Below are 26590 nucleotides of genomic sequence, written 5' to 3' on the forward strand. Positions count from 1 at the left end.
AGACTCGGCAATAGTCTTGATCACTTGGCATTTTTGATTTCATAATGTTAGTAGACCTGCATGTGTGAAATGATGGCTGAAACAACTATATAAATACTGAAAACAAACAAACAAACAAACAGTTCCGTTATAAGGAAATTTTTAATTTTACATCTTGATCCTAATTAATGATAAGGTTAATAATGCATAAATTCTGTGTTAATACCTTTCTCCTGTAGGTCTATATAGCCACTTTAAAAACAACAACAAAAAAATGTTGACCATGACAATTATTAGGCTATTTTGTTGCAGAGATAATAGCCTAATGAGACAGACAAACCGGCAGGCAAGCAATTATAATTTTACTCTTATTTGTTGCAGAAATAGGCTAATAGCCTGCTGATAGAGAGATAGACAGACGGACAGATAGATAGATAGATAGATAGATAGATAGATAGATAGATAGATAGATAGATAGATAGATAGATAGATAGATAGATAGATAGATAGATAGATAGATAGATAGATAGATAGATAGATAGATAGATAGATAGCTTATTCTCCTGTTTGATCACTGATCTCTCTCCATCCCTTTTCTCTGGTAGGATCGCATTCATTTTTATTTAACGCTGTATTATACAGTTTTAAGGATTATTGTGGAGCAGCTCTCCGCCGGTTAAAATGCTGGAGGTCGTCCTGGTGGAAACGGGCCCTAAAAGCAGATTTTACAGAGTCGAGCTCTTTAAATGACAGATTAATGTTATAAACGAATTTAATGGACTTCATTTAATTATCTTGTGTAAGATGATTTCTCTAATTGCTTCTTTTAAAAACAGACTGGACGCGATGTTGCCTGTTTTTTTTTTTTTTTCTTTCTTTCTTTTTCTGGCTTCTGCTTTATTATTTCGATCTGCTGACAGCATTTTAGGTTATACTGTAACTTTGACCTCATTTCCTTACTTAAAATTTAATTAGGTAATTTTCTTTACTCGTTTTTCTTTTATTTATTTTTTGTTGCAATAACTGAGTAGATGAAATAAAGCAGATTCGGATCATGTTAATGGACGGTAATGACTTTTAGTCCGATATCAGTGGATTGCTAGATCTCAGGGCGGGAGATTCATTAGTGAAATAAAAAATATATATTGATGAAATATATGCGTTTAAGGACAGTCATCAGTCATAGGCCTATTAAAAAGTAGAACTTTTTTTTGTTTAAAACATGCACATTAGGAAAATGTTTTCGTTAAAAGTTGTTTTCTTAATTTAACTACTATAGGACAAAATAACATACATTTCAATATAAATAAATGTAATATAATACAGAATCCAAATGAATTAATATTTGATTACTAATATCGGCTATTCAATTAATTTAAATTGAATATTTAATATTAATAATTATTATTATTATCAAGGATAAACAAGTGTATTATTGATTAAGGCTATATTCTCGAGTTGAAACAACATGTCTATTATCAGTACATTTAAGGCTTTTAAAAAAAGGCTAATAGGCCTAAATTTAAATTGATAAAAGTTTACATACCAGCCTAATTATAACACCACAGTATGATAAATCGGTCTTTATACATAACTAATTAATTTTTAAATATGCTAGTTATAAAATAATAATAATAGTTTTTGCTATTAATATTAATATTCACTAACAAAAAATATGCTCGTTATATTTATGTTTTAGTTGCTGTTGATTTGCACGCAGTATGCTTTTAGGGCAGCGAAATCTTTTTTTTTAATAGCGGCAAAGAGTGAATAAGCCTAGCCATATTTTATTTTGTTTACAGTCAAATAAAATGTAGCCTATATTAGCAATGTACTTGACAACGAGATATGATTTTTAATAGGCATAGTGTATGATAAAATTAGAGGATTTTATGATAAATTATTTTTGTGTATATTTATTTAGTTTATTTTTATTTACCGTCTCATTAATTTTTTAACACATATTATGCCTAAATTACGGCTATCGAACAAAAACACAAATAAGGAAATCTACTTGTTATTTCTTTTAATTATTTTACACATTTCAACTGAAATGCACATAAAAATCAGCAACAACCCACTTAACCAGCGGCGTTGGAGTGCATGCGCACATGAGTGAAATCTTTCATCTAAAGGGAAAAAACTACTTAGGACCAATTCAAACAGGGGAGGAAAATCCTTATCGGATTAAAGGGAAAATTGGTGGCAATTAATCCTTTGTGATTGAAAAAGGGAAACGCCTCCTCATGGTAGACATATCTGTCGTTGAATCTGATTGGACAGGGCGATGATCTGCTGGTTTGGACAGGGGGATAAATGGTCCCGGCGGAGCGCGTAACCGTCCACCAGTCTGAGAGAAAGTGAATTAAACAAACTGCCACCATGACGGGAAGAGAAGAGGCTACAGATGAAAAACCTAAAGTTAAACTTTACCCTTCGTTCGGAATCGACAAATCACGTCTGAATGGATCTGGTTTTCGGTCCAAAGGGTTCGCAATCACAGATCTCCTTGGTCTGGAGTCGGAACTTCAGCCGCACCAGTCCGGTCCAGGCGCGGGGCCCAATGGAGAGGGCCAGAGCGCGGCGGTTGGAGGATTTGCTTTCCCGGGAGGATCTTTGCCCCTGGGCTTGGGGTTTCTGTGTAGTTTGGCAGCGCAACAGCCTCCTGGAGCCCCGTGTTTTCTCCCGAGCCACATTCCGCTGCTGCAGTCGCGGACGGAGAGCCACTTCATGCAGAATCTGGAGCAGCAACGGGACGTTTACTCCGGTACGAATCACTTTGTTTGTTCGTGATTGAAGTGAAGAGCTGTTCACAGATGCTGGTGCTGAAACTGTCATTGAAATTAAGTTTCTTTATTTGCACTGTAAACTTTTAAATGAATGAATTGGTGGTAATTTTGGTGATTGTAAATGAAAATTGCTTTAGATTTTAAAACTTTTAGTTGGGACTACAAATTATTTTAATTTCTTTAAACGCATTTTAAAAGACGTAAACTTCAATTGGAATAGAATTTCTGATTAAAAAGATCTAATTTACATTAAAGGTGCATTTAAAAAAAAAAATTACTGATTTGTACCAGTTGACTTAGAAATAACGAAATGCTATTTTATTAACACTCTTCTCGCAACCTTCATTTGTGATTTTAAATTATATTATAATTGTTATTATATTTTAATACACTTAAAACAAAGAAACAACTTTCAATTGTTACTTTGAAGTATTCTAGCTATATAAAAATATATAATTTTGTTGATGTAACCTGTATTCAGGTTGATTAAGATTATCAACATTATTCTACTTGTGTAAACTGTTAAAATTGCACTCAATCATTTTGATGCATGTCAACAATTCTTAATTTTTATGAACAAAATTGTTTTCAATGCAGATGATGACTGTCTTTCTGGGGATCGCAATGATGGAAAAAACTCTGGGAACTCTCAAAAGAGAAAAAAGAGAAGGCACAGGTATGTGAATGAACTCAAATGTTCCATTCAGTCAGATGTTATACATATCTGTTAATCCGTTTGACAAATCGCTCATCTCGTTTTGATTTTTAGGACAGTTTTCACCTCCCACCAGCTTGAGGAACTGGAGAAAGCCTTTAATGAAGCACACTATCCAGACGTTTACGCGAGAGAAATGCTGGCCATGAAGACAGAGCTGCCAGAGGACAGAATACAGGTATAGAAAATTTTGCACATTTTTTATTCTCCTCCATCTTTGTTTCTTGATCTCAAATATGTAATGCACATATTTGTTTTGGCGCAGGTATGGTTTCAAAACCGGCGTGCAAAGTGGAGGAAGAGGGAGAAGTGCTGGGGCCGCAGCAGCGTGATGGCGGAGTATGGGCTGTATGGAGCCATGGTGCGCCACTCCATTCCCCTCCCAGAATCCATTATCAACTCTGCTAAGAGCGGGATGATGGGCTCATGCGCTCCCTGGCTTCTAGGTGAGCCAGCAGGTGGTTTTCCTATTTAGTTCTCAAAGACTCAAATATGTATTCGATCACTTGAATACATAGCTGAGGTGTCTTGTGAATGTCTGTCTGGTGTTGTCCATAATATATTTTAATATTTAACTTTTTTTAAGAAAATTTCAGACTTTTTTACTTCAAAATAATATGTTTCAGTGAATTATTTTTGGTGATTAATTGTGAAATTTGCTAATATTAGTTTCTGCGTGAATTTCTTTTAGTTAATTATATATATTCTAAATGAAAAGCTATAAATATCCAGGATCTTAAGATCAACTTTTAATCATGTCTGCATTTTAATCTAACAGGAATGCACAAAAAGTCTATGGAAATTGTGAAGAAATCTCCCGGCACGCCTGAATCGACACATTCAGATACATATTCAGAGGAACACAAAGGGAAAGACAGCGACACGACATGGTCAAGCGGAGCTAATGGAGCGGACGATTCAGAGGACATGGCAATTGATCTGTCCAGCACTTCAAAACAAGAGAACAAAAGCACTTTGAAAAGATCTCCACCTCGCACAGAAAACAGCAGCGATTCTGAAAACGAGAGTTAAATATGCACCTGAATTTATGGACAGTTTGAAGAGCACATGCTGTACAAGGACTATCAGTTTATAGGCTGTATCACCTTTTGTTTGTCAGCGTTTCTGTGTCATTTAAGGGTTTTTTATGTTGTTGTTTATCAAATAATTGAATACTAGAGACTGTTTTATTCTGAATTATTTTACGTTTGATGTAAATAGTGTTAAAAAAGTTTGCATTTATGGGCATTATCCATCGGTCTGATTTTCAGTAAGTTACCTTATTTTCATTTTTCTCTGTCAAAAAAGTAATAACAAATGCTGTAAGGTGACTACTTGTTCACCGCTACTGTGAATGTCATATTTCCCTGTTATAATACAGCATGTGTCTGGGGAACAGAAAGGATTTTAAAGCACTTTACCTGCTGTGATGATGAATGTTAAGCATTGATCGGTGTCATCAACAGAGCAATATAATGCCAGCAAAAACAAATCCACATCACCACACACAAAAAAAGAATAACTAAATAAACATATTTTATGCTTTTGATCATCTGTCTGGTTTCTTTGTTGTTTCAGTGCACCACAAATGAAAATCATAGAAATCATAGAAAGTCATAGAAAATTACCTTGACTTGCCGCACACAATTGCAATTTCAACATTCTGGCCACACGTCCTGCTGTCAAAAATATGCGGAAGTTATGATGAAGGCTTGCTGACCTGTTTAATGGTCAGTTAACACTCCTACCATCTGGAAAAAATTAAAGTGCATTCAAGTCAAAAATAGGTTAAGCAGTCTATTTCCCAGAAATGATCAGACTGAACAACCCAGTCATCTTTAATTAATTTCAGCCTGTATTTATTTTAACAACCTTTAATTTATTTATTCCATCTCTGCTCTGTAAATATATTTACAGTAGATGTCTTGTGCTTTTAGTCACTTTCTATTCATGATCAGTGGAAACTGATAAAATTGTTATGTTTTCATATTTAGCTGAAAATACTTTCATATCCAGTTGTTTAATATAAGGGTTTAGCTTTAAAATCTAATAATAAATTGATATTCTGTCTTATCATAGAAATTTACATTCATCTTCCTTTGGTCTGGTCCCTTTATTCATCTGGGGTCACCACAGCGGAATCACAATGCCAACTTATCCAGCATATATTACACAGCGGATGCCCTTCCAGCTGCAACCCAGTACTGGGAAAAACCCACACTGTAAAATATTTGACCTTAAATTTACAGTAAATTACTGGCTGATAATTGCATTACTTTTACAGTAAGGTACTGTATGTAAATTCACAGCATATTACTGTGAGGCATTTCATTATAACAATAATTCTGTAAATATCTCTAAACATCAAAAAAGTGCCTGTACTGGCAAAAGTTAATGTGTATTAATTTCTATGTTGAATAAAATATTAAGTGTTTGAATTCATATAACTAATGTGCAAAAGATATAGCCATTTTTATAGTAATTTTCTGTAATCATGATGCCTGCCTTAATTAAACAAAATTCTAAAAACATCAAATTAAACAGTTAAATCCTGTAAAGTGACACTAATGTAATTTACTGTGAAAAATTACAGTAATATGTTGTGGAATTCTGACCAATTTAGCTTATTCAATTCACCTGTACCGCATGTCTTTGGACTTGTGGGGGAAACCAGAACACCCGGAGGAAACCCACACTAACACGGGGAGAACATGCAAACTCCCAGAACACACAGAAACACCAACTGACCCAGCCGAAACTCGAACCAGCGACCTTCTTGCTGGGAGGCGACAGTGCTAACCACTGAGCCACCGTGTCACCCTACAAATAAATATACACTCGACTGTGACCCAAATGTTGTTGTTTAAAAACAACCATTTACAAATCAGCAATTTTAGGATAATGCAAAATATGGCAAAAAATTTAATAACAATAAAAGTTGTTGTTATTATTGTACTGGCATTTTTGTCTAACCTTTGTTTAAATGTCATGTAGTAATTTGGTAATGGGTGAATAAGCAATTTTATAGTATCTATATTTTTTTTCTTCCAAAGGTAATCTCAATAATATGACATTAGGAAAGTAATTGTTTTGTTAGGGCTTTAAAGAGAATAATAAAAAAACAGATTAGTAGAGGAGAGGGGCACGAAAACAGAGATTAAAAACACTTCAGCCTGAGACGAGCTCAGGACCTACTGAACGAATTAAATCTATTAAAATATTATCAATCACTGCTGATCCCAATAATCTTTCATGCCAAATACCCATAACAAAATAACAATTTCAGATGATGGGTCCTTTTTAAACTATTATGTCCAGGGTTAGACAGGAAGATAATCCTGCCTATTGTTGGAAATGGTCATTAATGAAAAACAAAATTAAATAACCTGATTTATTTTAGGGCATACCGAAGAAGAGTTACATAAAAGCGCCATTTGATTTATGATGACAGGGTGAATGCTTGATGTATTTCTTTCTAATGGTGGCCCACATTACTTTAAAGGGATTTTAAACAATTTGGAAAGTGCTGTATCATCTGCTATTGTTGTGGACAGAAGACCAATCAGCATCCAGAGCCACATGATGTAAAAGTAATAATAACAACAGTGTTGCAAAGCATTAAAACAAAACAAATAAATTATATCCCAATTCAACATCTGTTCTGGTTATAGGCTTAACCATAACCCCACAAAGGACACTGGGTTTGGAGCCAAGTTGTTTTAAAATTAGCCATGTTTGTTGTACTCTCTCTACAGTATGTCCGTGTTATGAGGGAAAAGGACAGATTGGCACAAACCAAAGCTGTGATGATTATGATAATGATGAAGAGAAAATATGATGTCCACTGCTAATTTGTAAGTAGCTTAGCAGTGCAGAGAGCTCCAAACATACAGATGTGCATTTGGCACACAGTTGTCCTTTGGCGAAAGCCCTGTGGAATCACATATCTGAACAAAGCTGATTTGGTATAACGTGGTGGAGCTGACAAGGTTTTTCGAAACGAGACCATTTGGCATATGAGAGCTACCTCAACCGGTAAACAAACACTAAACCTCTACTACAATAACAACATTCACTGCATATCTAGTAGTATAACAGTCTATCTAATGTAAGAGAAAATAAATTTTAAATAATAACACAAATCTTACCTTATGATTGACAGCAAGTTTAAGATCTTTTTCTGAAGCTACTCCGCTAGTCAGATAACGTTAGCATCACTGGAATTTCAAAGTATTTAGTCAAATATAAAATTGTATGGAACATATGAAATCCTTTGACTTTCTTTTGTGAGACTGGCATCGCAGACATATAAATGATAATGATTTTACTGTACAATTTGTACACCCGCAATCTAAACCTAATGAGTTGCACAATGTCTACATGTTTATGATGCAATGACGGGTAAATATTTAATCGTATGCTTCCATCTGGTGGCCAAATGAAAAATGAATTAAGGGCATATGCAAACTTTTTTTTAGGTACCTTAGGTCTTGCTTGTATGGTTTGTTGTACCCCCTTTTGGCACAGACTCCTTTGAAAACATTACCTCTGAGATTTTGATCTATTTTGATATGATATCACACTTTAGATTTATCAAAAACACATAATGATGGTGTGAATCTCCAATTTCTAGCCCATCCCAAGTCTGTTCTACGTTGGATTGAGATTTGAGAAAACAGTTAAGGAACTCCCTGTCATCTGTCATGTTCAAGAAAGCTTTTTGACATGGCACATTATCCTGAATTAATTATTAAATATGGGTCACCTGCAGTGTGTGAATTATACATTGACGTCAGCTTTTTTAACAGTGGTTTGGTAATACATGCTTCAGTGAATAAAATTTATGGATGTATTTCAATTACATTCAATCTAATTTATTAATAAAATGTACACGTTTTAATTGTTTTTAGGGATTTAGTGACTATTTTAGAAGTTATAGGCTTATAGGTTATACAAATTATGTGTATAATTTTACTTTTATTTATGCTACATGCAGATGTTAAATGTTAAAAATATGTTTTGTGAATACTTAAAATCTGCTTTGGTTCTCTAGAACTGCCAGTTAATTGGGGGGCGGGGGGGGGTGCAATCCCCCCTAAACCCCCCTGTAATTCACACCACGGTCACCTGTTGTAATAAACTATTGTGAATGCCAGTAGCAGCCATGCACAACCACATTTAAATTATGCTCAGGACAGGTAGTACTCAAGGCCCCAAAGTGAGCAAAAACCAAATCCCCTACATTAGACAACCAGCAGAAGCCTGCACCATTGATACACAGTATAAATGGATGCTTTTCTCTCCTGTTGTTTATGCCAAATTCTGACCCTATCATCCAAAAACAATGCAGAAGAAATTAAGATTGATCAGGACAGACAACCTTTTTCCAATTACCTATTGTCTGTGTGAACTGTAGCCTGAGTTTGCTGTTCAGTGCTGTGTCAGAGATGCCATTTTGCAAACCTCCGTTGTAATAAGAGGTTATTTTGTGGTATTATTGCCATTATATCAAGTGGCAATTCTCTTCTGACTTCTGAAATCAAAATTTCTTTGATATGATTTCTTTCATATTTTTTACCATTATTTTGAAAACTCAGAAAGTCTCAGTAGTTCCTTAAAAACTTAAGACGTTGATCATTTTTATATTGATAATAAAGAAACTATGGATTGTATAATATAATATAATATAATATAATATAATATAATATAATATAATATAATATAATATAATATAATATAATTAAAACAATTTAAATCCAGTGGAGTGCAAATACACACTCATTTATTCATTTTCTTTTCGGCTCAGTCCCTTTATTAATCTGGGGTCGCCACAGCGGAATGAACCGCCAACTTATCCCGCACAGGTTTTACGCAGCGGATGCCCTTCCAGCTGCAACCCATCTCTGAGAAACATCCATACACTCTTGCATTCACAAACATACTCTACGGTCAATTTAGCTACCCAATTCACCTGTACCGCATGTCTTTGGACTGTGGGGGAAACCGGAGCACCTGCAGGAAACCCACGCGAACGCAGGGAGAACATGCAAACTCCACACCACATGACTCGAACCAGCGACCTTCTTGCTGGGAGGCGACAGCTACTTACTGCGCCACGCACATGTTCCCACACTCATTCATAGAACAACAAAATACAATGGATACATTTATCAGTTACCTAACCAACCTATATACAATTTTCACATAAAAAATTATGGAAAGAATTTCACTCTAAGCTAACAATTAGCCTGCATTAATAACATAGTCTACATGAAAGTATATCTGCACACACAAGACAAACAAGTGATATGAAAGCTACAGAAGCAAGGCCGCATAAACAATCAGATTATTTCCTGCAAGTAAACATGTAATTCATACAACAGTGAAGTGGAGTTCATCGCAGAGGATGCAGGCAGTAATTCTGTCTGATATGTTGTTTACTGGGATTAGCTCTAATTTGCGATTAGCACACAGAACATCTGCATGCTGCATCAGAAATGAATTACAGTAATCCCTCAGCACCCATCCACTAACACCCTGTCCTTCCAGTACCCTTCTCTTCCTGTTTGGTGCATTTTGAGTTACGTGGACATGCATTAATATGGCAAATGCTTTCATCTAAATCACCGTAGTGCATTATTTATCATTCTCTGAAAACATTCACATATTTGTGCAGGATACCTCTAGGACTGCAGGGGGTGTATGATGTCCAGCTAAATTTCATAAGCAAGTGCAAAACAATTAGTGTCAGATGTACACTTCTGTGATGTTTTGTATGATTTTATGTATATGAGATACTGTTAAAGTAAACATTCATACATTAATTTTCTTCGGCTTAGTCTCTATTTCAGAGGTCGCCACAATGAACTACCAACTATTCCAGCATGTTTTACACAGATTGCCTTCCAGCCACAACCAGTATTGGGACATAAAGTAAACATGTAAAAGCAAAATACTGGTAATAACGACACAAGAAGCAATACAAATGAGTTGTGCATTTAAAAACGCAGGATCGTATGATCATAAGCAAATATAGTTTGTTAGTTTATTGTATAAAAACATAATATATAATGCACGCACGCACGCACGCACGCACACACACACACACACACACACACACACACACACACACATATATATATATATATATATATATATATATATATATATATATATATATATATATATATATATATATATATATATATATATATATTCATTTTGCCATATATATATATATATATATATATATATATATATATATATATATATATATATATATATATATATATATATATATATATATATATATATATATATATATATATATATATATATATATATCAACCAACATATATAATATAGTCAGTATAACCAATATATATAAGTCAACCAACCCCTGAACGAACCACCCGACGCGCTTTGTTTACTTTTGCAATTTGTAGTCAATAACGAGTGGGACTTTTATTTTGAAGTAAACTCCGCTCATGTCCGCCCTGTCATTGTTTTTCTCTTCACATCCACACAGACTGAGAGAAAAGAAGCGGAGGTCTGATGGCTTTGAAAAGGATCCAAAAGGTAATATTTTTTTATTTCTAAAAAATAATAAATGTCTTAAAAGTAGACTAGCTTTACGTCGATTCTGGAGATCTACTCGTGTCTGTTACAACGAATCCTCTCAGTCCACATTACTATGTAAAGTCAGAGGTTAGAGGAATTTATTTTTCGGCCAGATGAAAAGAGCTTGATGTCGAGAACAAAGCGAAGTCAAGTCTTATAATAACATCAAAAATATTACATTGTAATTTTAATAAGTATACCATTGCATTGATTCACTTTAGATTGGCGAGGGATGTTTCCGTAGCTGTAGTTAAGGCTGACCTTATATAAACTGTGGGGGGAAAGTGTTAGGCATACATAATAGACAGTAAAAACTTAATATATTTAATGTTTACATATTTAACATAAAATAATATCTATAATATATAATGGTAAATTATATTTCAGAGATTATTATATGGAATGTTATAAAATTATAATTTCAGTAAATATAACATGAAAGTCTTGTTAACAATGATTACATAATAGCATATTGTATATGCATATTATATAATCAGTCATGTCAAGTCGAATAAAGCTAAAATAAGAACATTTATTAAAAAAAATATTTACAACTATGAGCTATAACATAAACATAGTATAATCATACTACTAGGCTAAAACTTAATATACATTTAAACTGGATACATTAAAAATGGGCTCATTAGAATGTTAAAATGTTAGAAACAGTAAAATGTTAGTAGTTTTATTGTAACGGTTTCTGATCAAATTTCTTTCAAATAACAATACTGTTCTTTTTAGCTCTTTTAATGTCTATTCTTCAAAATAACAAAAGCTTTTATTTGTTGTGACTGAAAATTTGGGTTATTTGACCAAACATTGATTTCTTCTTCTGAGGTAGAAACATTGGCATCAGGTTGTCCAAAAATAAACACAAGCATGCCAAAAAATTGTGTAAATTAATTTTCTTTACATTTAGATTAAATGTCTTCAGTGGTATTATTAAAAAAATATAACATACTTTACTAAATTTAGTCCTTTTTTCATAGGTAAATACCAGTAATTTTGTATATTAATATTTAATGTAGAATTTGAGCTTTTTCACTTAAATATGAACCTAATTAAGGACAGCACGGTGGCGCAGTGGGTAGCATGATCACCCCACATCAAGAAGGTTGCTGGTTCAAGCCCTGGCTGGGTCAGTTGGCATTTCTGTGTGGAGTTTGCATGCTCTCCCTGTGTTGGTATGGGTTTCCTCAGAGTGCTCTGGTTTCCCCCTCAGTCCAAAGACATGCGGTACAGGTGAATTGAATAAGCTAAATTGGCTGTAGTGTGAATGCAAGAGTGTGTGGGTATTTCCCAATGTTGGCTTGTGGCTGGAAGGGCATCTGCTGCGTAAAACATATGCTTGATAATTTGGTGATTCATTCCGCTGTGGCGACCCTTGATTAATAAAGGGACTAAGCCGAAAAGAAAATGAATGAATGAACCTAATTAAAGCCTTCTGTAAAGCTTATTCTTATGAGTCTTTGTTTGAAGCAAATAAAGATACCTTATTGATACTTTTATCTATAGGAACTACAGGACTTGCAACGGGATCCACCCTCGCAGTGCTCAGCTGGACCACTCGGAGAGGACTGTAAGTGTGTGCAAATTCACAATAATGGTCTTGAATTATTTTACAGAACATTCTGCTCTGATATATAATATTTGCACTTTCAGTGTTTCACTGGCAGGCGACAATAATGGGCCCAGTAAGTACACAAGAATAATTTTAGGCCAGTATTTTCTGAAATGATTTACTGGCTCAATAAAACCAAGAAATTTGGTTATACATAAACTCTCGCTTCATCTCCTACTAGGGTGATAGTCCATATCAGGGAGGCGTTTTCTTCCTCACAATTCATTTCCCGACTGATTATCCCTTTAAACCACCAAAGGTGACTGGAGAATTACATAAATTTGTTCTTACATAAATGACTTGTTCTTAGATATTTGACGTAACGTTTTTTTCTGACAGGTTGCCTTCACAACAAAAATCTATCACCCAAATATCAACAGCAATGGAAGCATCTGTTTGGATATTCTGCGTTCCCAATGGTCACCTGCTCTCACCGTATCCAAAGGTTAGAAGGTCTTAAAGCTGGGGTGCCAAAACTTTTTGTATTGAAGGGCCATAAACCAGAATATAGTTGTCATGTGTAATTTCCAAATTTATTTAATAATATTTAAAAATAACTAGAAAACATTGCTTTATATTAACTATTCATTCATTTCCCTGCGGCTTAATCTCTTATTTATCAGGGGTCACCACAGCAGAATGAACCGCTAACTATTCTGGCATATGTTTGCCCTTCCAGCCAGAACCCAGTACTGGGAAACACCCATACACTCATTCACACACACTCATACATTACGATGAATTTAGTTCATCATATCACCAATTTACGGCCAATTTAGTTCATTTAGTTCATGCCAGCGACCTTCTTGTTGTGAGGCCACAGTGCTGACCACTAAAACACCGTGCCGCCCTTACAATGAACTTATTACAGTAAAAACAATCTCATTATGACAGAATAGAGTTACGCTGGTTTTTGCCTTGATTTCCTCACAGATGTCTTCTGCATAGTCCTCTATCCATTGAGTGACATTATTTACATCTTAAAACAACAGATTCATGTACAGCATTTACTTGAAACATTTCATTTTAGTGTTTTTTTTTTTTTTTGCAGCAATAAAACAAACAAACACAAAAAGGGTTACATCAAATTATAATTGACGATCTCTTTTAAAGGCATTTGCCCCAACCTTCTCTATTATTCTCACTCTTCTCGGATGGGCGAACTTTGGCCCGCAGGCCCTACTTTGGGCATTTTTGCTTTAAAGACAAAATCAAAACAAAATTTATAATGTTTAATTTGCTAGTGTACATTGTTATTCTTTAGGTAAATAATCTGCAAAGTTAATTTATATATATATATATATATATATATATATATATATATATATATATATATATATATATATATATATATATATATATATATATGTATGTATGTATGTATGTATGTATGTATGTAGATATATATATATATATATATATATATATATATATATATATATATATATATATATATATATATATATGTATATATATATATATGTGTGTGTGTGTGTGTGTGTGTGTGTGTATATATATATATATATATATATATATATATATATATGTATGTATGTATGTATGTATGTATGTATGTATGTATGTATGTATGTATGTATGTATGTATGTATGTATGTATGTAGATATATATATATATATATATATATATATATATATATATATATATATATATATATGTATGTGTGTATATGTATGTATGTATGTATGTATGTGTTGTTGTTTTTTTTTTTTTTGCTTTGGTAATCTTTACTCAAAATCTGACCATTTGGACAGTTCTGACATTTAGACAAAATCTGACATTTGGAGAGGCGTTCCTTCAGCCACCATATATTAAACCACGCCCCTCTTTACCATATTTTGGTATGAGGGAATGATGTACAAAAAGAAAGCCCTCAATGCTCCCTTTGAGTCTACCTTCAAGTACATCAACATGCTGATTTAAAAGTTCTAATTTAGATCTAATTTAATTTATTGTAATAAATAGATCTTTTTGTTAGATAATTTTTTGGGGGTTTTCACCTTTATTCGATAGGACAGTAGAGAGCATTTACAGGAAAACATGGGGAGCAGAGGGAGGGGAAGGATAGGCACAGGTGAGGCGTAATCGAACTCGGGTCACCATGAGCACCAGAGTGCATGTGTCGACGCAGCAAACTACCACACCACTGGTGCCGACGTTCACTTAGACTTTAATGACAATGTGAAATCAAAAGTACATCGTCGCCATTGTCATTATTATTATTTTATTATGTATTTTCGAATTTAATAAGTTTTGCACTCATAAACATTCATAAATTCATTAATTTTCTTTTTGGCTTAGTCCCTTTATTAATCTGAGTTCTTCTCAGTGGAATGAGTCACCAATTTATCCAGCACATGTTTTACGCAGCTGCAGCTCATCACTAGGAAACATCCATACACACCCATTCACACACATACTCTACGGACAATATAGCTAAATCAATTCACCTATACCGCATGTCTTTGGACTGTGGGGGAAACCGGAGCACCAGGAGGAAACCCACGCAATCACAGGGAGAACATGCAAATTCCACACAGAAATGCCAACTGACCTTCTTACTGTGAGGCGATCGTGCTACCCACTGCGCCACTGTGATGCCCCGCCCTCATAATCTTAATTCAGAAAAAGCATCACTTCCTTACAGTAACAACATTACTTGACTTCTCTTATGATGCATTTAATGGTGGGAGGAGCAATCTGTCAATCAGTTCAGATAAGAGCAACAGCTATAACAAAGCTGCCCAATCAATTTATACTTGATAAGTACAATGCATTAACACTTGTTTGAAAAGCTGTTGTACATGAACATACAGTATGTAACAGTAAGGAGGTATGCTGACTTTTTGTCATAAATACGTCTTTTTGTCATAAATACGTCTAATTTAGGGATTTGTAATACTGACAATTAAATTGACGTACTGGTATTTGTATTTTTGTGTTAATGTAAATCTTTCAATTTGAGATTTTCTGGTAATGATAATTCAACAGTATTTTGCTGAGTGTGTTTTTGATGGTGTGTTGATGATTGTCTTGCATAAACATGACACTAAATTTATTTTTTATATTAAATAGTCAAGCAAAGAAAACCTAAAAGCAATTGGAGCTCGGTATTATGGCGCATAAATTGATTTTATTTGAGCAATGTTCTCTTTACTTTTATTGACGCCACTAAAACGATTCTTGTGTGTTGTTGTTTTTCTTTCAGTTTTATTATCCATATGCTCACTTCTGTGTGACCCCAATCCAGATGACCCTTTAGTTCCAGATATTGCACACATCTACAAATCAGACAAAGATAAGTAAGTGATTTTGATCTAGTTGATCTGACTTTTTCTGCCGGGTTCATCATAGTTACGTTTCTATATTCTATGTATTCTAAAATGTATTACTATAACACGGTATGTATAGCATTTTATTCTTTTTAAAACCCTTACTAAAGAAACTTAGGTTTACTTTATTGTCCATATACATTTTGCTTTTGAGAAAATTGTGTTAAAAAGTATATCAGATACATCTCAATCACATTTTTTTCCAAGATTTGCCTGTGGAATAAATCTGCTTTTGAAAGCTGCAGGCCAAATTAATAAAACATATATTATTATAATATTGTGGGTGTTTTGGATGTGTACAGTAAATTGAGAAATGTGTATGTGTGTAAATGGTAGTGTGTTTATGCACATTGACTTATCCAAAATTGAAATAAACAAAACAAAAACTCTGCTTAGCCTTTAGTTAAGGGGTCACTAAAATTGTTCCTGGAGGGCCGCGTCCTGCAGATTTTACCCAGAGAATTTCTTACTATTTAGGGAGATAAAAAAAAGTGTTAGCATTAGCCATTATGCTTTACAGGCAAATAATTTCAGGCTTGCCTTCAATTGACCTTATTCCTCGCGTACGAACGTTTCCGAGTCATTCACTTCCGGTGATTTTTTTTTTTTTTTTTTTTTAGATCTTAAAAAGAGCTCCTTCTGCTGCTTCATGTTGCAAACTGATCTTATCTTAGTATATTATTATACTTTTTAAGTATAGTCATGAACACACTTGTTTGTAGAGCAAGTAGTTTGACCGTTTTCTGCAGTTTATTATTCCTAGTCATTTCCCCCATATGTAGCTGAATCGGAGGTTCTAAAACAATAACAAAAATGATCACTCCTCCACAACGCAGAATAAGGTTAATAGGGTTTGGTTTATCTCAAGCCCCAAGCAAACAGACCTGAATCTATCATTAATAATAAAAGAATAAATACTAAAGCAACAACAGTGGCATTAAGCAAACCAACTGTAATTTGAAGGCTTATAATCCTTCAAATAATGTAATTTTTAATAGTTGTCATCAGATGCTCGTAAAGAAATCTGTCAGTGAAATTGCAAAAAAAATAAAATAACTTGATACTTTTATGTTATTTTTATATGAATATTTTGGTCGTGTATGGAACTATTTGTAACTTTTTTAACTAATGCACCAGGGTTGAATATAATTATACTAAGATACATTATTATAGTTACAAATGTAACATTACTTGATATTTACTTAAATATTTACTTACTTAATCATAAGAAGTTTGCTATAATGTTATAAACTTCTCAGTGATATACTTTACAATCTGTCAGAATCAATGTTTTTTGAACTTATAAATATCAGTAGTAGAACAAATTGCATGTTTTCGCTCAATTTGGACCATTGTTTATTTTCCTTGTAAAATTTGAGCTTCAAATTCTCCTATGAGACACAAAAGTCTGCTTTTTTTTAACGATTTTGTTTTAAGTTTCAAAACTGGGTGGCAGGATGGCTTAGTTGTTAGCACTGTCACCTCGCAGCAAGAAGGTCGCTGGTTCGAGTCCCAACTGGGCCAGTTGGCATTTCTGTGTGGAGTTTGCATGATCTCCCCGTGTTTGTGTGGGTTTCCTCTGGGTGCTCTGTTTTCCCCTCAAGTCCAAAGGCATGCGCTATAGGTGAATTGGATAAACTAAATTTGCCGTAGTGTATGAGTGCATGTGTGAATGAGAAAGTGTGTGGGTGTTTCCCAATACTGGGTTGCTGTTAAAAGGGCATCCTTGCATAAAACAGATGCTGGAATAGTTGGTGGTTCATTCTGCTGTGGAAACCCCTGAAAAATAAGGGACTAAGCCGAAGGAGAATGAACAAATGTTTCAAAACTGATCATTTTTTCACACTTTTATTTCATATGTTATGTGTTAAAGAGGTGTTAATAGCAGCCATGTGCTATTCATTTGTATTAAAATCAAATTATTATTATTCTTTTTTTTTTTTCTTTTTTTTAGGTATAACAGACTGGCAAGGGAATGGACTCAGAAGTACGCAATGTAACTGGACCATGAGGGTTTTGAAATGGTTGCACATGGACACTATTACTGCACATGGATCTGTACTGCACCTGTACAGAGACGAGACGTTTACCAACAGATGAACCTCTCCCCAAACACACATATGCATAAACACACACACAAACATAAATACACGCACAATTATACAGAAAGCCTTTGTTCAGGAGGAGCCAATCATCTCTGCTCACAGAGGCGTCCTGGAACAACCTGTCAGTGAACACGCGCACACACACAGACAAAAAAATTATTTTATTTTCCAATGAATTAGTTACATTTTAGTAATTTTATTGTATAGAAATAAATACAATACTGGATCATTTTTATTGTTTTTGCATTAAAATGTGTTATTATAAAAGATGTGCCTCACTGCAGATGTTTATTGTAAGATATTTTCTATATTTAGTGTCACGGTGGTGAAGTGGGTAGCACCATCGGCTCATAGGTTTGAGCCCCGGCTGGGTCCGTTGGCATTTCTTTGTGGAGTCTGCATGTTCTCTCCGTGTTGCTGTGGGTTTCCTCCGGGTGCTCCGGTTTCCCCCACAGTCCAAAGACATGCGGTATAAGTGAATTGAATGAACTAAATTGCCCATAGTGTGTGTGTGTGTGAATGCGAGAGTGTATGGGTGTTTCCCAGTGTTAGGTTGCGGCTGGAAGGGCTGCGTAAAACATATGCTTGATAAGTTGGCGGTTCTTTTCACTGTTGCGACGCCTAATGAATAAAGAGCTTAAGCTGAAAAGAAAATGAATGATTTTCTATGTTTGTGTGATGTTGGAATCGGACACTGCTCAGTATTTCTGTGTTTGTGCCACTAGATGGCAATATTAGCTGTTTTTATGTCTATCGATGAGATCCTCAAACAGGGATTCACATAAGCAAACATTGTTGAAATAAGTTTAAATGAAATACTTTATAACGTATTTTAAAATAAGTTAGTAGAAATGTAGTTTTGTTATATTCATACATTTGGCAAAACATTTTACATGAGGTTGATTTAGTGACTTTACTTGATCTTATATCAAATACAATTATTCTGACCTTTTTTAAGAACAAAATCTACATGAGATGAAAAGCATTTATACTTTCAAAAAGTACAATGTTTATATACTGAAAACAGCTTTCATGCATTCATTTCGTGACTCTAAGATGATGTTTTTATTCCACAATTGAAGTGAATCTCCCTTGGTGGTGTTACACTTCAAAAAATAAGTATCATATTAATATATGTGTGTGTGACGGTACATGTTTCTTGTTGCATGACAACAAAATTACTTCATTTATGCTGGTCAAGGCTCAAGGTTAAACAAAAAAAAATCGCTACTTTTGCTGATTTATAGTTATCAGGAATTTATAATATAACACCATGCCAAAGTGTTTTACCAATGCTGAACTTTCTTTGGTCACTTTATTTTGATGGTCCGTTTGTTGAATTTAAGTTACATTGCATCTACATGTCAACTAATTCTCATTAGATTATAAGTAGGCTGTTAGGCTGGGGTTAGGGTTAGTGTAAGTTGACATGTACTTTGCACATGCAAAGTGTCTTATAGTCAGTTAAATGTCTGTTGAAGGAGCAGAATCAACAGATATTAAGCAGACGGTGTACTAATACTAAAATAGACCATCAAAATAAAGTGTTACTCTTTCTTTTATTTCAGAAATGAGTCTTTTGATGACACATTTTTAGTGAATCTTTTATAATAATTTCTTATACTTAAAGGGACCGTTTAAGCTTTATGGGTCTTTTCTGTTGAACACTAAAGAAGATATTTTGAGAAATGTTGGAAACGTGTAACCATTGACTTCCATAGTATTTGTTTACCACTATAGAAGTCAGTGGTAAAAGGTTTCAAGCTTTCCTCAATTTATTCTTTTGTGTTCAACAGAAGAAAGAAACGCATAAACGTTTAAGCGACTTGAGGGTGAATAAATAATCAGTGTAATTTTGGGTGAACAATCCCTTTAGCGGCCATTGGTTAAAAATAAATCATCGAAAAGTGCAACCAAGTTGTTTTGTATTAATTAAATGCAATATAAGTTGTTTAAACTTAAAAACGTTCAATAAATGCTAAGATAGAACGTTTTATTTTGCCGTGCAAACTGGCTGTGATGATGAGAAAGTTTGGGAGGAGAGTGGGCGGTGATCCTGACACGTGAACGATCCCGCAGGAGCTCAATCCATCCATGTATCCATGACCTGCAGCTATAGTGTGCTGTGCTCTGCTCCTGGAGCCAGAGGAAAAGTGGAGGGCAGAGGAATCTGGGGCAGACTAACTTTCTCGGGGGCAGCGACTGGCCAGAGGGGCTTCAAGGAACTTAAAAGGCAGGAGAGCGAAAAACTTGCCTGCAAATCGGGATGTTTTTCTCTTAATGTTCAATAGCCGTTTACCTCTTCCACATACAAACCCAGCACATTAAGTTTATAACACATAAAGGCACAATGGCCGAACCGCTGAGTTTTATGCATCATGATCATGGCTCCAGCAGCGAGCGGAGTGACGACTCTCCGTCTGCCGTGTCTGAGGATGATTCCAGCGGCCACTGCGGCCACATCTCCCCGCCTGACCCAGACTGGACCGAAGAGAGGTTTCGAGTTGACCGCAAGAAACTAGAAACTATGTTACTGGGTACGTTAACTTCTTAAACACTCCCTTGAAGAATATAGAAGCCGGTTTGATGTCTTGAAAATACTTTTTGCTAACTTTGTGGTGCTGTTTGGCGACGAGTCTCATAAATAGTTTGTCTAAAAATATCACAATGTTTCCTCGAAGACCATCTTGAGGGTTAGTTCTCCTTGCCTGTGTAGGACATGCTGATTAGTGTTTGGATGTTTTAATAGTAGACAAATATGACTTGTTCACATATAAATAATTATTTTTTGAGTAGCTTTGCATTGTAACCTGTTTAAGTTGTTAAACTTAAGCTGTTGCATGCACAAATGTAGTATTTAAGCTTCTAATGTTGGTTTAGTATAAAAATTTTGAGGTTAGACCTTCAAGGTTAAGAAAACGTTTATGCATTTGATGTTGGCGTTTCATAAAAGTTTAATTCAATAATGGCTATATTTCTGACAGTTTTAAAGTGTTTAGCAGAATCACAATACACTATCATATCAGGATCCATCAAGGTATCATAATTTGTCAGCCTTTCATCACAGAATCTGTAATATTCCTAAAGTCATAGTTCAATAAAATGATAATTCAGTCATCATTTATTCACCATTATTTCATTTCATAAGGGGTTGACTTTGGGTTTTCGCTGTCATTGACTTTCACATTGAGCACAAAACAAGAGACATTTCTCAAAGTATTTTTTTTATCCTCCAAGGAAGAAAGTCATTCAGCTTTGCAATGATTTGAAGGTGAATAAATGAAGACAGAATTTTTGTGTAAGCTGTGCCTCTCTAAAAGCTGCCTATTGCTGTAAATGTAAAGCAAAACATAATTTGGTTGATTTATCAGTCTGCTAGACATTGATGGTCACTTCAAATGTCACCACAAGTCAACTTTCAACATGTTTTCCTCTATTTGTAAGAATATTTTCCAATTGTTTGGGCCTCAAGGCCAAGATACAAAAACACTTTTGAAGCTACAGTATATTAGTGAGGAAGTTTCAAATATATAGTGTTTTATTAATACTACTGTAAGTCTATCCTTAACCATACCTTCAAATAAAAAATGTCAACTAGTTAATGTAAAATATGATTTGTAGGCAATCATAATATATTGATGCGTATATCAATGTCCAAATATAACCAATATCAGTTATCAATATCTGCCAATATTAGTATCAATATCAGCCAAAAGTTCCATAACTGTGGATTCCTAATAACTTGATGAATCATAAGTCAATTCAACTTCAATTTTAAGAATGTTTTCATGAATTTGGACCTCAGAATTTGCCAAATCTGTATATAAACAGTTTTTGAAGCAACATCATCTGGTTAAAGCTCATCATTCAACACTTGCATCATATTCTACATCAGCAATAGACAGTTTACTTTACTGCAGAATAATGTTCAACTCCTTTTGTTTTCCTTTTGTTGTAACTTCAGCGCAGTAGAATTTAAACAAGTTAAAGTATCACAAGTTGAGGTCAGTGGTTTGGTATTGGTGTATTCTAAACATGTACAAAACTTCTGGTCTGCTGTAGCCGGCCCTCTAGTTTGCAAAGACTCTGTTGTTAACATGTATTCAAATCAACCAAACTCAAGATAGTTATGGCTGTTTACTCCATAAATGAACAGTGTATGCATTCCTTTCAAATGATTATGCTGCATTATAAAGGAACTCTCTCCTTGAAAATAGGATCATTTTACAACCTTCTTAGAGTTAAACATTTGAGATTTATCAGATCTCTGGCAGGAGCACTTTTAGCTTAGCTTAGCATAAATCAGTGGATCGGATTAGACCATTAGCATTTGACCAAATTATCAAAGTATTGATGATTTTCCTTTTACTATATTTTCAATCCCGGCGTAAGATATTATTCAGATTCTAACTATTGGTGCAAGTATAGGGTTTGGTGCAGAGGACTATTTTTAGGCGATGTGTAATATGGAATGAAAGTACAGTTTAGGGCTGCACGATATTAGAAAAGTCTAACATTGCGATATTTTGTATTTCTGCGATATGTATTGCAATATAAATACAATTTCAGCAGATTAATTGAATAGCTCTATTGGGAAACAATTTATTAATTTATTAATATAGGGGAACAAATCATGCATGAAATGTAATAAACAAATTACAAGCATAGCTAAATGCAATAGAACAGATATAAAAGTAAAATAAACAGTGCTTTATGGTTTCAGGGTATAGTCAAATCATGTTTAGATACAGGAATTGAAAAAATCTAACAAAAAATAACACTGCAAAGACTTTACTGTATAAATAGTTTAATAAAATTTCTAATAAAATTACAAATAGTAAAATTGCTTGTGTCTGAATGCTTTAAACTCTCTTAGCACTTAAAATCCTGTGCAAATGGTAAACTTTTACTCCATTATAGTTAAACTCTGGAGCAACTCCTCAAATCTCCTGCATTTTGAACTGTGGCTATAAAATGCTAATATAATTTATAATGCGAATGTTGCGATATATCGAGGCTGAAATAATATATTGTGCAACCCCAGTGTATATATATATATATGTATGTATATATATATATATATATATATATATATATATATATATATATATATATATATATATATATATTGCCATATCTGCCTAGAAAATAGCAACTTATGATTTTTCCATCAGTCTTAGTACAATGTAACTAAAGACCCAAGCTTAAAATGATCTAAACTTTATCTAAAGATTTTGAGTGAGATGCTAATGGTCCAATCCAATTCAATGATCTATGCTAAGCTAAGCTAAAACTGCTCAAACAGGAAAATCAGGCGAATGGATTCAAAAATGGTTTAAAACAGCTTAATTCTAGAGGAGTTGAGTGTTCCTTTAAGGTGTTTTGCATTGAAAAAAAGTAAATAAACAAAGACCTCCAGTATCCATCGCCCACCTTTGTGTGCTTCAGTGAACGCTTCCCTGATATTTTGACCCTGTGTCAAAAGGTCAGTTAAGCACGATCATCAGAAAGCCCTCCATTGCAAATTTACCACATTTGCGAATCATTTAAAAACACCTTCCACATCACACACACACATATACTTACTCTACAGTCATTGTTGAAGTGATGTGGGCATTTTTTCCCACACCTATGATTCAGTGACTCGTAATCATCCCTTTGCTCCGGATGACGTTCCAACATCTGGAGGTGTTTTGAACAGTGGCTGTTTTGATTGGTCGTATGCAGCAAGCAGGCGGGATCATAAATTAGCAATGTGTGTTTTTTTTTCTGTATGTGTGTGTGTGTGTGAAGCTTTAGTGTGTGGCACAGTTCTTCTCTCTGTTTCCAGGAAATGGGAGAGAGAGCAAGAGAAACAAGGCATGGAGGGTTACAATTAAAATCATTTTTCTTAAGAATAACATTGAAGAGAGTGTGGTCGAGAGAGACCCACTCTTGTACTTTTGCCTCTTCAGCCAGACTGATTAAATACTCATTTATAGGCTTACTCAGAAAGACTGATGGGGAGAAGTTGATCACCTATGATTCACGTTCACGTAAAGGAATCAGAGCAGGTTTAGTGTTTCTTCGGAAAGCACCATTACTTAAATGTCTCATAGACCCATAATAACTTGCACAGGAGAAAATTTGGAGGGAAATGCATGCATTGACTGACTTTTTCTTTGTTACACTTTCTATTTGAGTCTCTATTTCTCACTATAGTTAATGGGTTTGTATATTAGGATTCAGTATTTTTCTGCACCCCAGTGGATGTTACATCAGATGTCTGGTTTTGATTAAAAACAGAGGAATGTGTGCTTGCCTGACCTTATATTCTGCGTGATGAGGAATTCGTAAAAGAATGCAGTGTTTGTTTAGCAGAGTTTATTCCGGCACTTTATGGAAATCATGTGTCCTCTTAAGTGGCTGTTTGATCGAAATGTGTTTATTTTTAGGGGGTTTTGTTGCAGTGGGATGTGAAACAACATATTAAGCTCTAAGTGTCAAAATATCTCTTTAAAGGGTAGTTCACCCAAAGATTATAATTATGTTACCATTTACTTAACCTCATGCTGTTTCAAACCCATATGATTTCCATCATTCCATCTTCAGTTCAGAAATTAGATGCATAACGATATTTTTAGGCTGTGTTCAGATTTGACCGGTTTAATTTGATTAGAATTATCTCTTGGAAATTAGAATTATCATTTGGTGCTGTTTTGACTCCTGTAAAGTCCCTGTGAACTCAAAATTGAAGATAGTATGAACATGTTAAACTCACAGTAATCTATAAGCTATAAAAACAATGACAAAAATGTAAACTCTTTCTAACTACAGTCTCTCACTTTTACCAATGTAGAATAACAATTATTTAGTTCTTGCACTTCAGCTTCTGCCCAATCAGATGCTCTAGAATCTAGTGTCTAAAATCTCCCTGCAATATAAATAAGCCCAACTAAGTACCGTCACACTGGTGTGTTTTGTTGTAAAATAACATTGTCTAACAAAACGTATGCTTCAGCTGAAATTGGACACTTGTTGTAGGGCCGCATGATATTGAACAAATCTGGCAATGTAAAATAACACTGTATAGTCTTCATTGTATTAATAAATCAGTCAAATTTTTCTTCATTAAAGTTACAAATGTTTTACGTTATTGTGCCAGAATGCTTTACACTTTCTATAAATGCTATTAAAACACATGCAAATGATAAAGTTTCACTCTGTTATGGTTATACATTGGAATTACTTCACAAAATTTATGTATTCTCAATTGTTGATTGACTATAATCCCAACTGAACATTGCATTTAGTCCTGCGTTGTGACTATTGTGGACACACACATTGCGATATTCATGCTGAAACAATATCGATATATTGTGCAGCCCTTACTTGTTGGCACAATTGCTATTCTCTATATGGTTAAAGACACAAATAGGTAGTAGTGTCATGAAAAACTTTTTATTTTTTTCCTTTAGATTTTATCCTAAAAAAGATATAATTAATGCTAAGTGGACCAAACAAACCTATTAAAACCTTTAAAGGGGTGGTCCACAGTGTATATTTAAGGCTTGGTTGTGTTTATAAGATGCAAAGCAATGTGTGCTCATGCTTCATTTTTTCATAAATCTTTAATTATATACTGCTACTTATAATTATATTACTTATAATTATATACTTACATATATATATATATATATATATATATATATATATATATATATATATATATATATATATATATATATATATATACTTATAATTATACTACTTATAATTATATACTGCTACTCAGCTAACATGAAAACGACAGTCATATTTCCCAGTTCATCTAAAAGGCCCAACCTCAAGAGGCTCTGATTGGTCAGCTAACATAATGTGCTGTGATTCGTGTATCGGCTCCAGGTCATGCCCATACAAGCATGCGCTTTTGCGCTGTGTAAACAGTAGCTGAATTAAACATAAAATAAAGAGCACACAGCTCAACCTCATGGCTGCTCTCTAAAATAAAATATGACAAGTGTCTTTCACATATATTCGGAATAACCATGTGTAAGTAATATGAAAAGTTCACATATCTTTTGCGAGTTTGTTATTTGAGATATAGAACGTGTGGAAAGTGGCCGCATAGAGAGACACTGCAGCGCCTTGAAGATGTGGGTGTTTACAGGGGTTTGAACAACGCAATCTCACTGCAATTTGTAACTTTTTGATTTACTGGCTAATTCGTATGAATTTGTACGATCTAATTCGTACAATTTATTACGATTTTCTCATCACTCACTGACGGTTGGGGTTAGGTGTGACGCCTCCTTTTTAAAATCGTACATTTTCACACGACTGAACTCGAATTCGTATGAATTAGCCACTAAACTGACAAAACGTAAAATACTTGCTTTTCCTCATGAGATCAGGCTGGTTTGAAAGATAA

General features: G+C 34.2%; 3 protein-coding genes across 4 annotated transcripts in view; all 3 read left to right on the plus strand.

Moving 5' to 3' along the window:
• Positions 1-2361: 2361 nt before the first annotated feature.
• On the plus strand, positions 2362-4515 carry vsx1 (visual system homeobox 1 homolog, chx10-like). The gene is made up of 5 exons (XM_056477708.1): positions 2362-2746; positions 3366-3444; positions 3538-3661; positions 3749-3929; positions 4262-4515. The coding sequence occupies exons 1-5, from the start codon at positions 2362-2364 to the stop codon at positions 4513-4515; spliced, it is 1023 nt and encodes a 340-aa protein (XP_056333683.1).
• A 6457-nt stretch (positions 4516-10972) lies between these two features.
• On the plus strand, positions 10973-18447 carry ube2d1a (ubiquitin-conjugating enzyme E2D 1a). Its single transcript, XM_056476807.1, has 7 exons — positions 10973-11061; positions 12619-12682; positions 12766-12797; positions 12906-12983; positions 13064-13169; positions 15952-16045; positions 18030-18447. The coding sequence occupies exons 1-7, from the start codon at positions 11038-11040 to the stop codon at positions 18073-18075; spliced, it is 444 nt and encodes a 147-aa protein (XP_056332782.1). The 5' UTR covers positions 10973-11037; the 3' UTR covers positions 18076-18447.
• A 1841-nt stretch (positions 18448-20288) lies between these two features.
• Positions 20289-26590, plus strand: part of bicc1a (BicC family RNA binding protein 1a) — a 73125-nt gene continuing 66823 nt past the window's right edge. For both annotated transcript variants that reach the window (XM_056476823.1, XM_056476824.1), the window contains exon 1: positions 20289-20717. In XM_056476823.1, coding sequence (XP_056332798.1) covers positions 20531-20717 — 187 coding nt within the window. In that variant the 5' untranslated portion in view covers positions 20289-20530. The remainder of the gene's footprint in view (positions 20718-26590) is intronic.

The sequence above is a fragment of the Danio aesculapii genome, chromosome 17, assembly GCF_903798145.1.
Source record: "Danio aesculapii chromosome 17, fDanAes4.1, whole genome shotgun sequence".
NCBI lineage: Eukaryota > Metazoa > Chordata > Actinopteri > Cypriniformes > Danionidae > Danio > Danio aesculapii.

Bases quoted from the DNA above. Each gene is read 5' to 3' on its own strand.
- ube2d1a (XM_056476807.1), top strand. From the start codon at position 11,038: ATGGCTTTGAAAAGGATCCAAAAG. The intron at 13,170-15,951 runs GTTAGAAGGTCT...TTTTTCTTTCAG, and splicing joins TGCTCTCACCGTATCCAAAG to TTTTATTATCCATATGCTCA. The intron at 16,046-18,029 runs GTAAGTGATTTT...TCTTTTTTTTAG, and splicing joins TACAAATCAGACAAAGATAA to GTATAACAGACTGGCAAGGG.
- vsx1 (XM_056477708.1), top strand. From the start codon at position 2,362: ATGACGGGAAGAGAAGAGGCTACAGATGAAAAACCTAAAGTTAAACTT. The intron at 2,747-3,365 runs GTACGAATCACT...TTTTCAATGCAG, and splicing joins GCAACGGGACGTTTACTCCG to ATGATGACTGTCTTTCTGGG. The intron at 3,445-3,537 runs GTATGTGAATGA...TTTGATTTTTAG, and splicing joins AGAAAAAAGAGAAGGCACAG to GACAGTTTTCACCTCCCACC.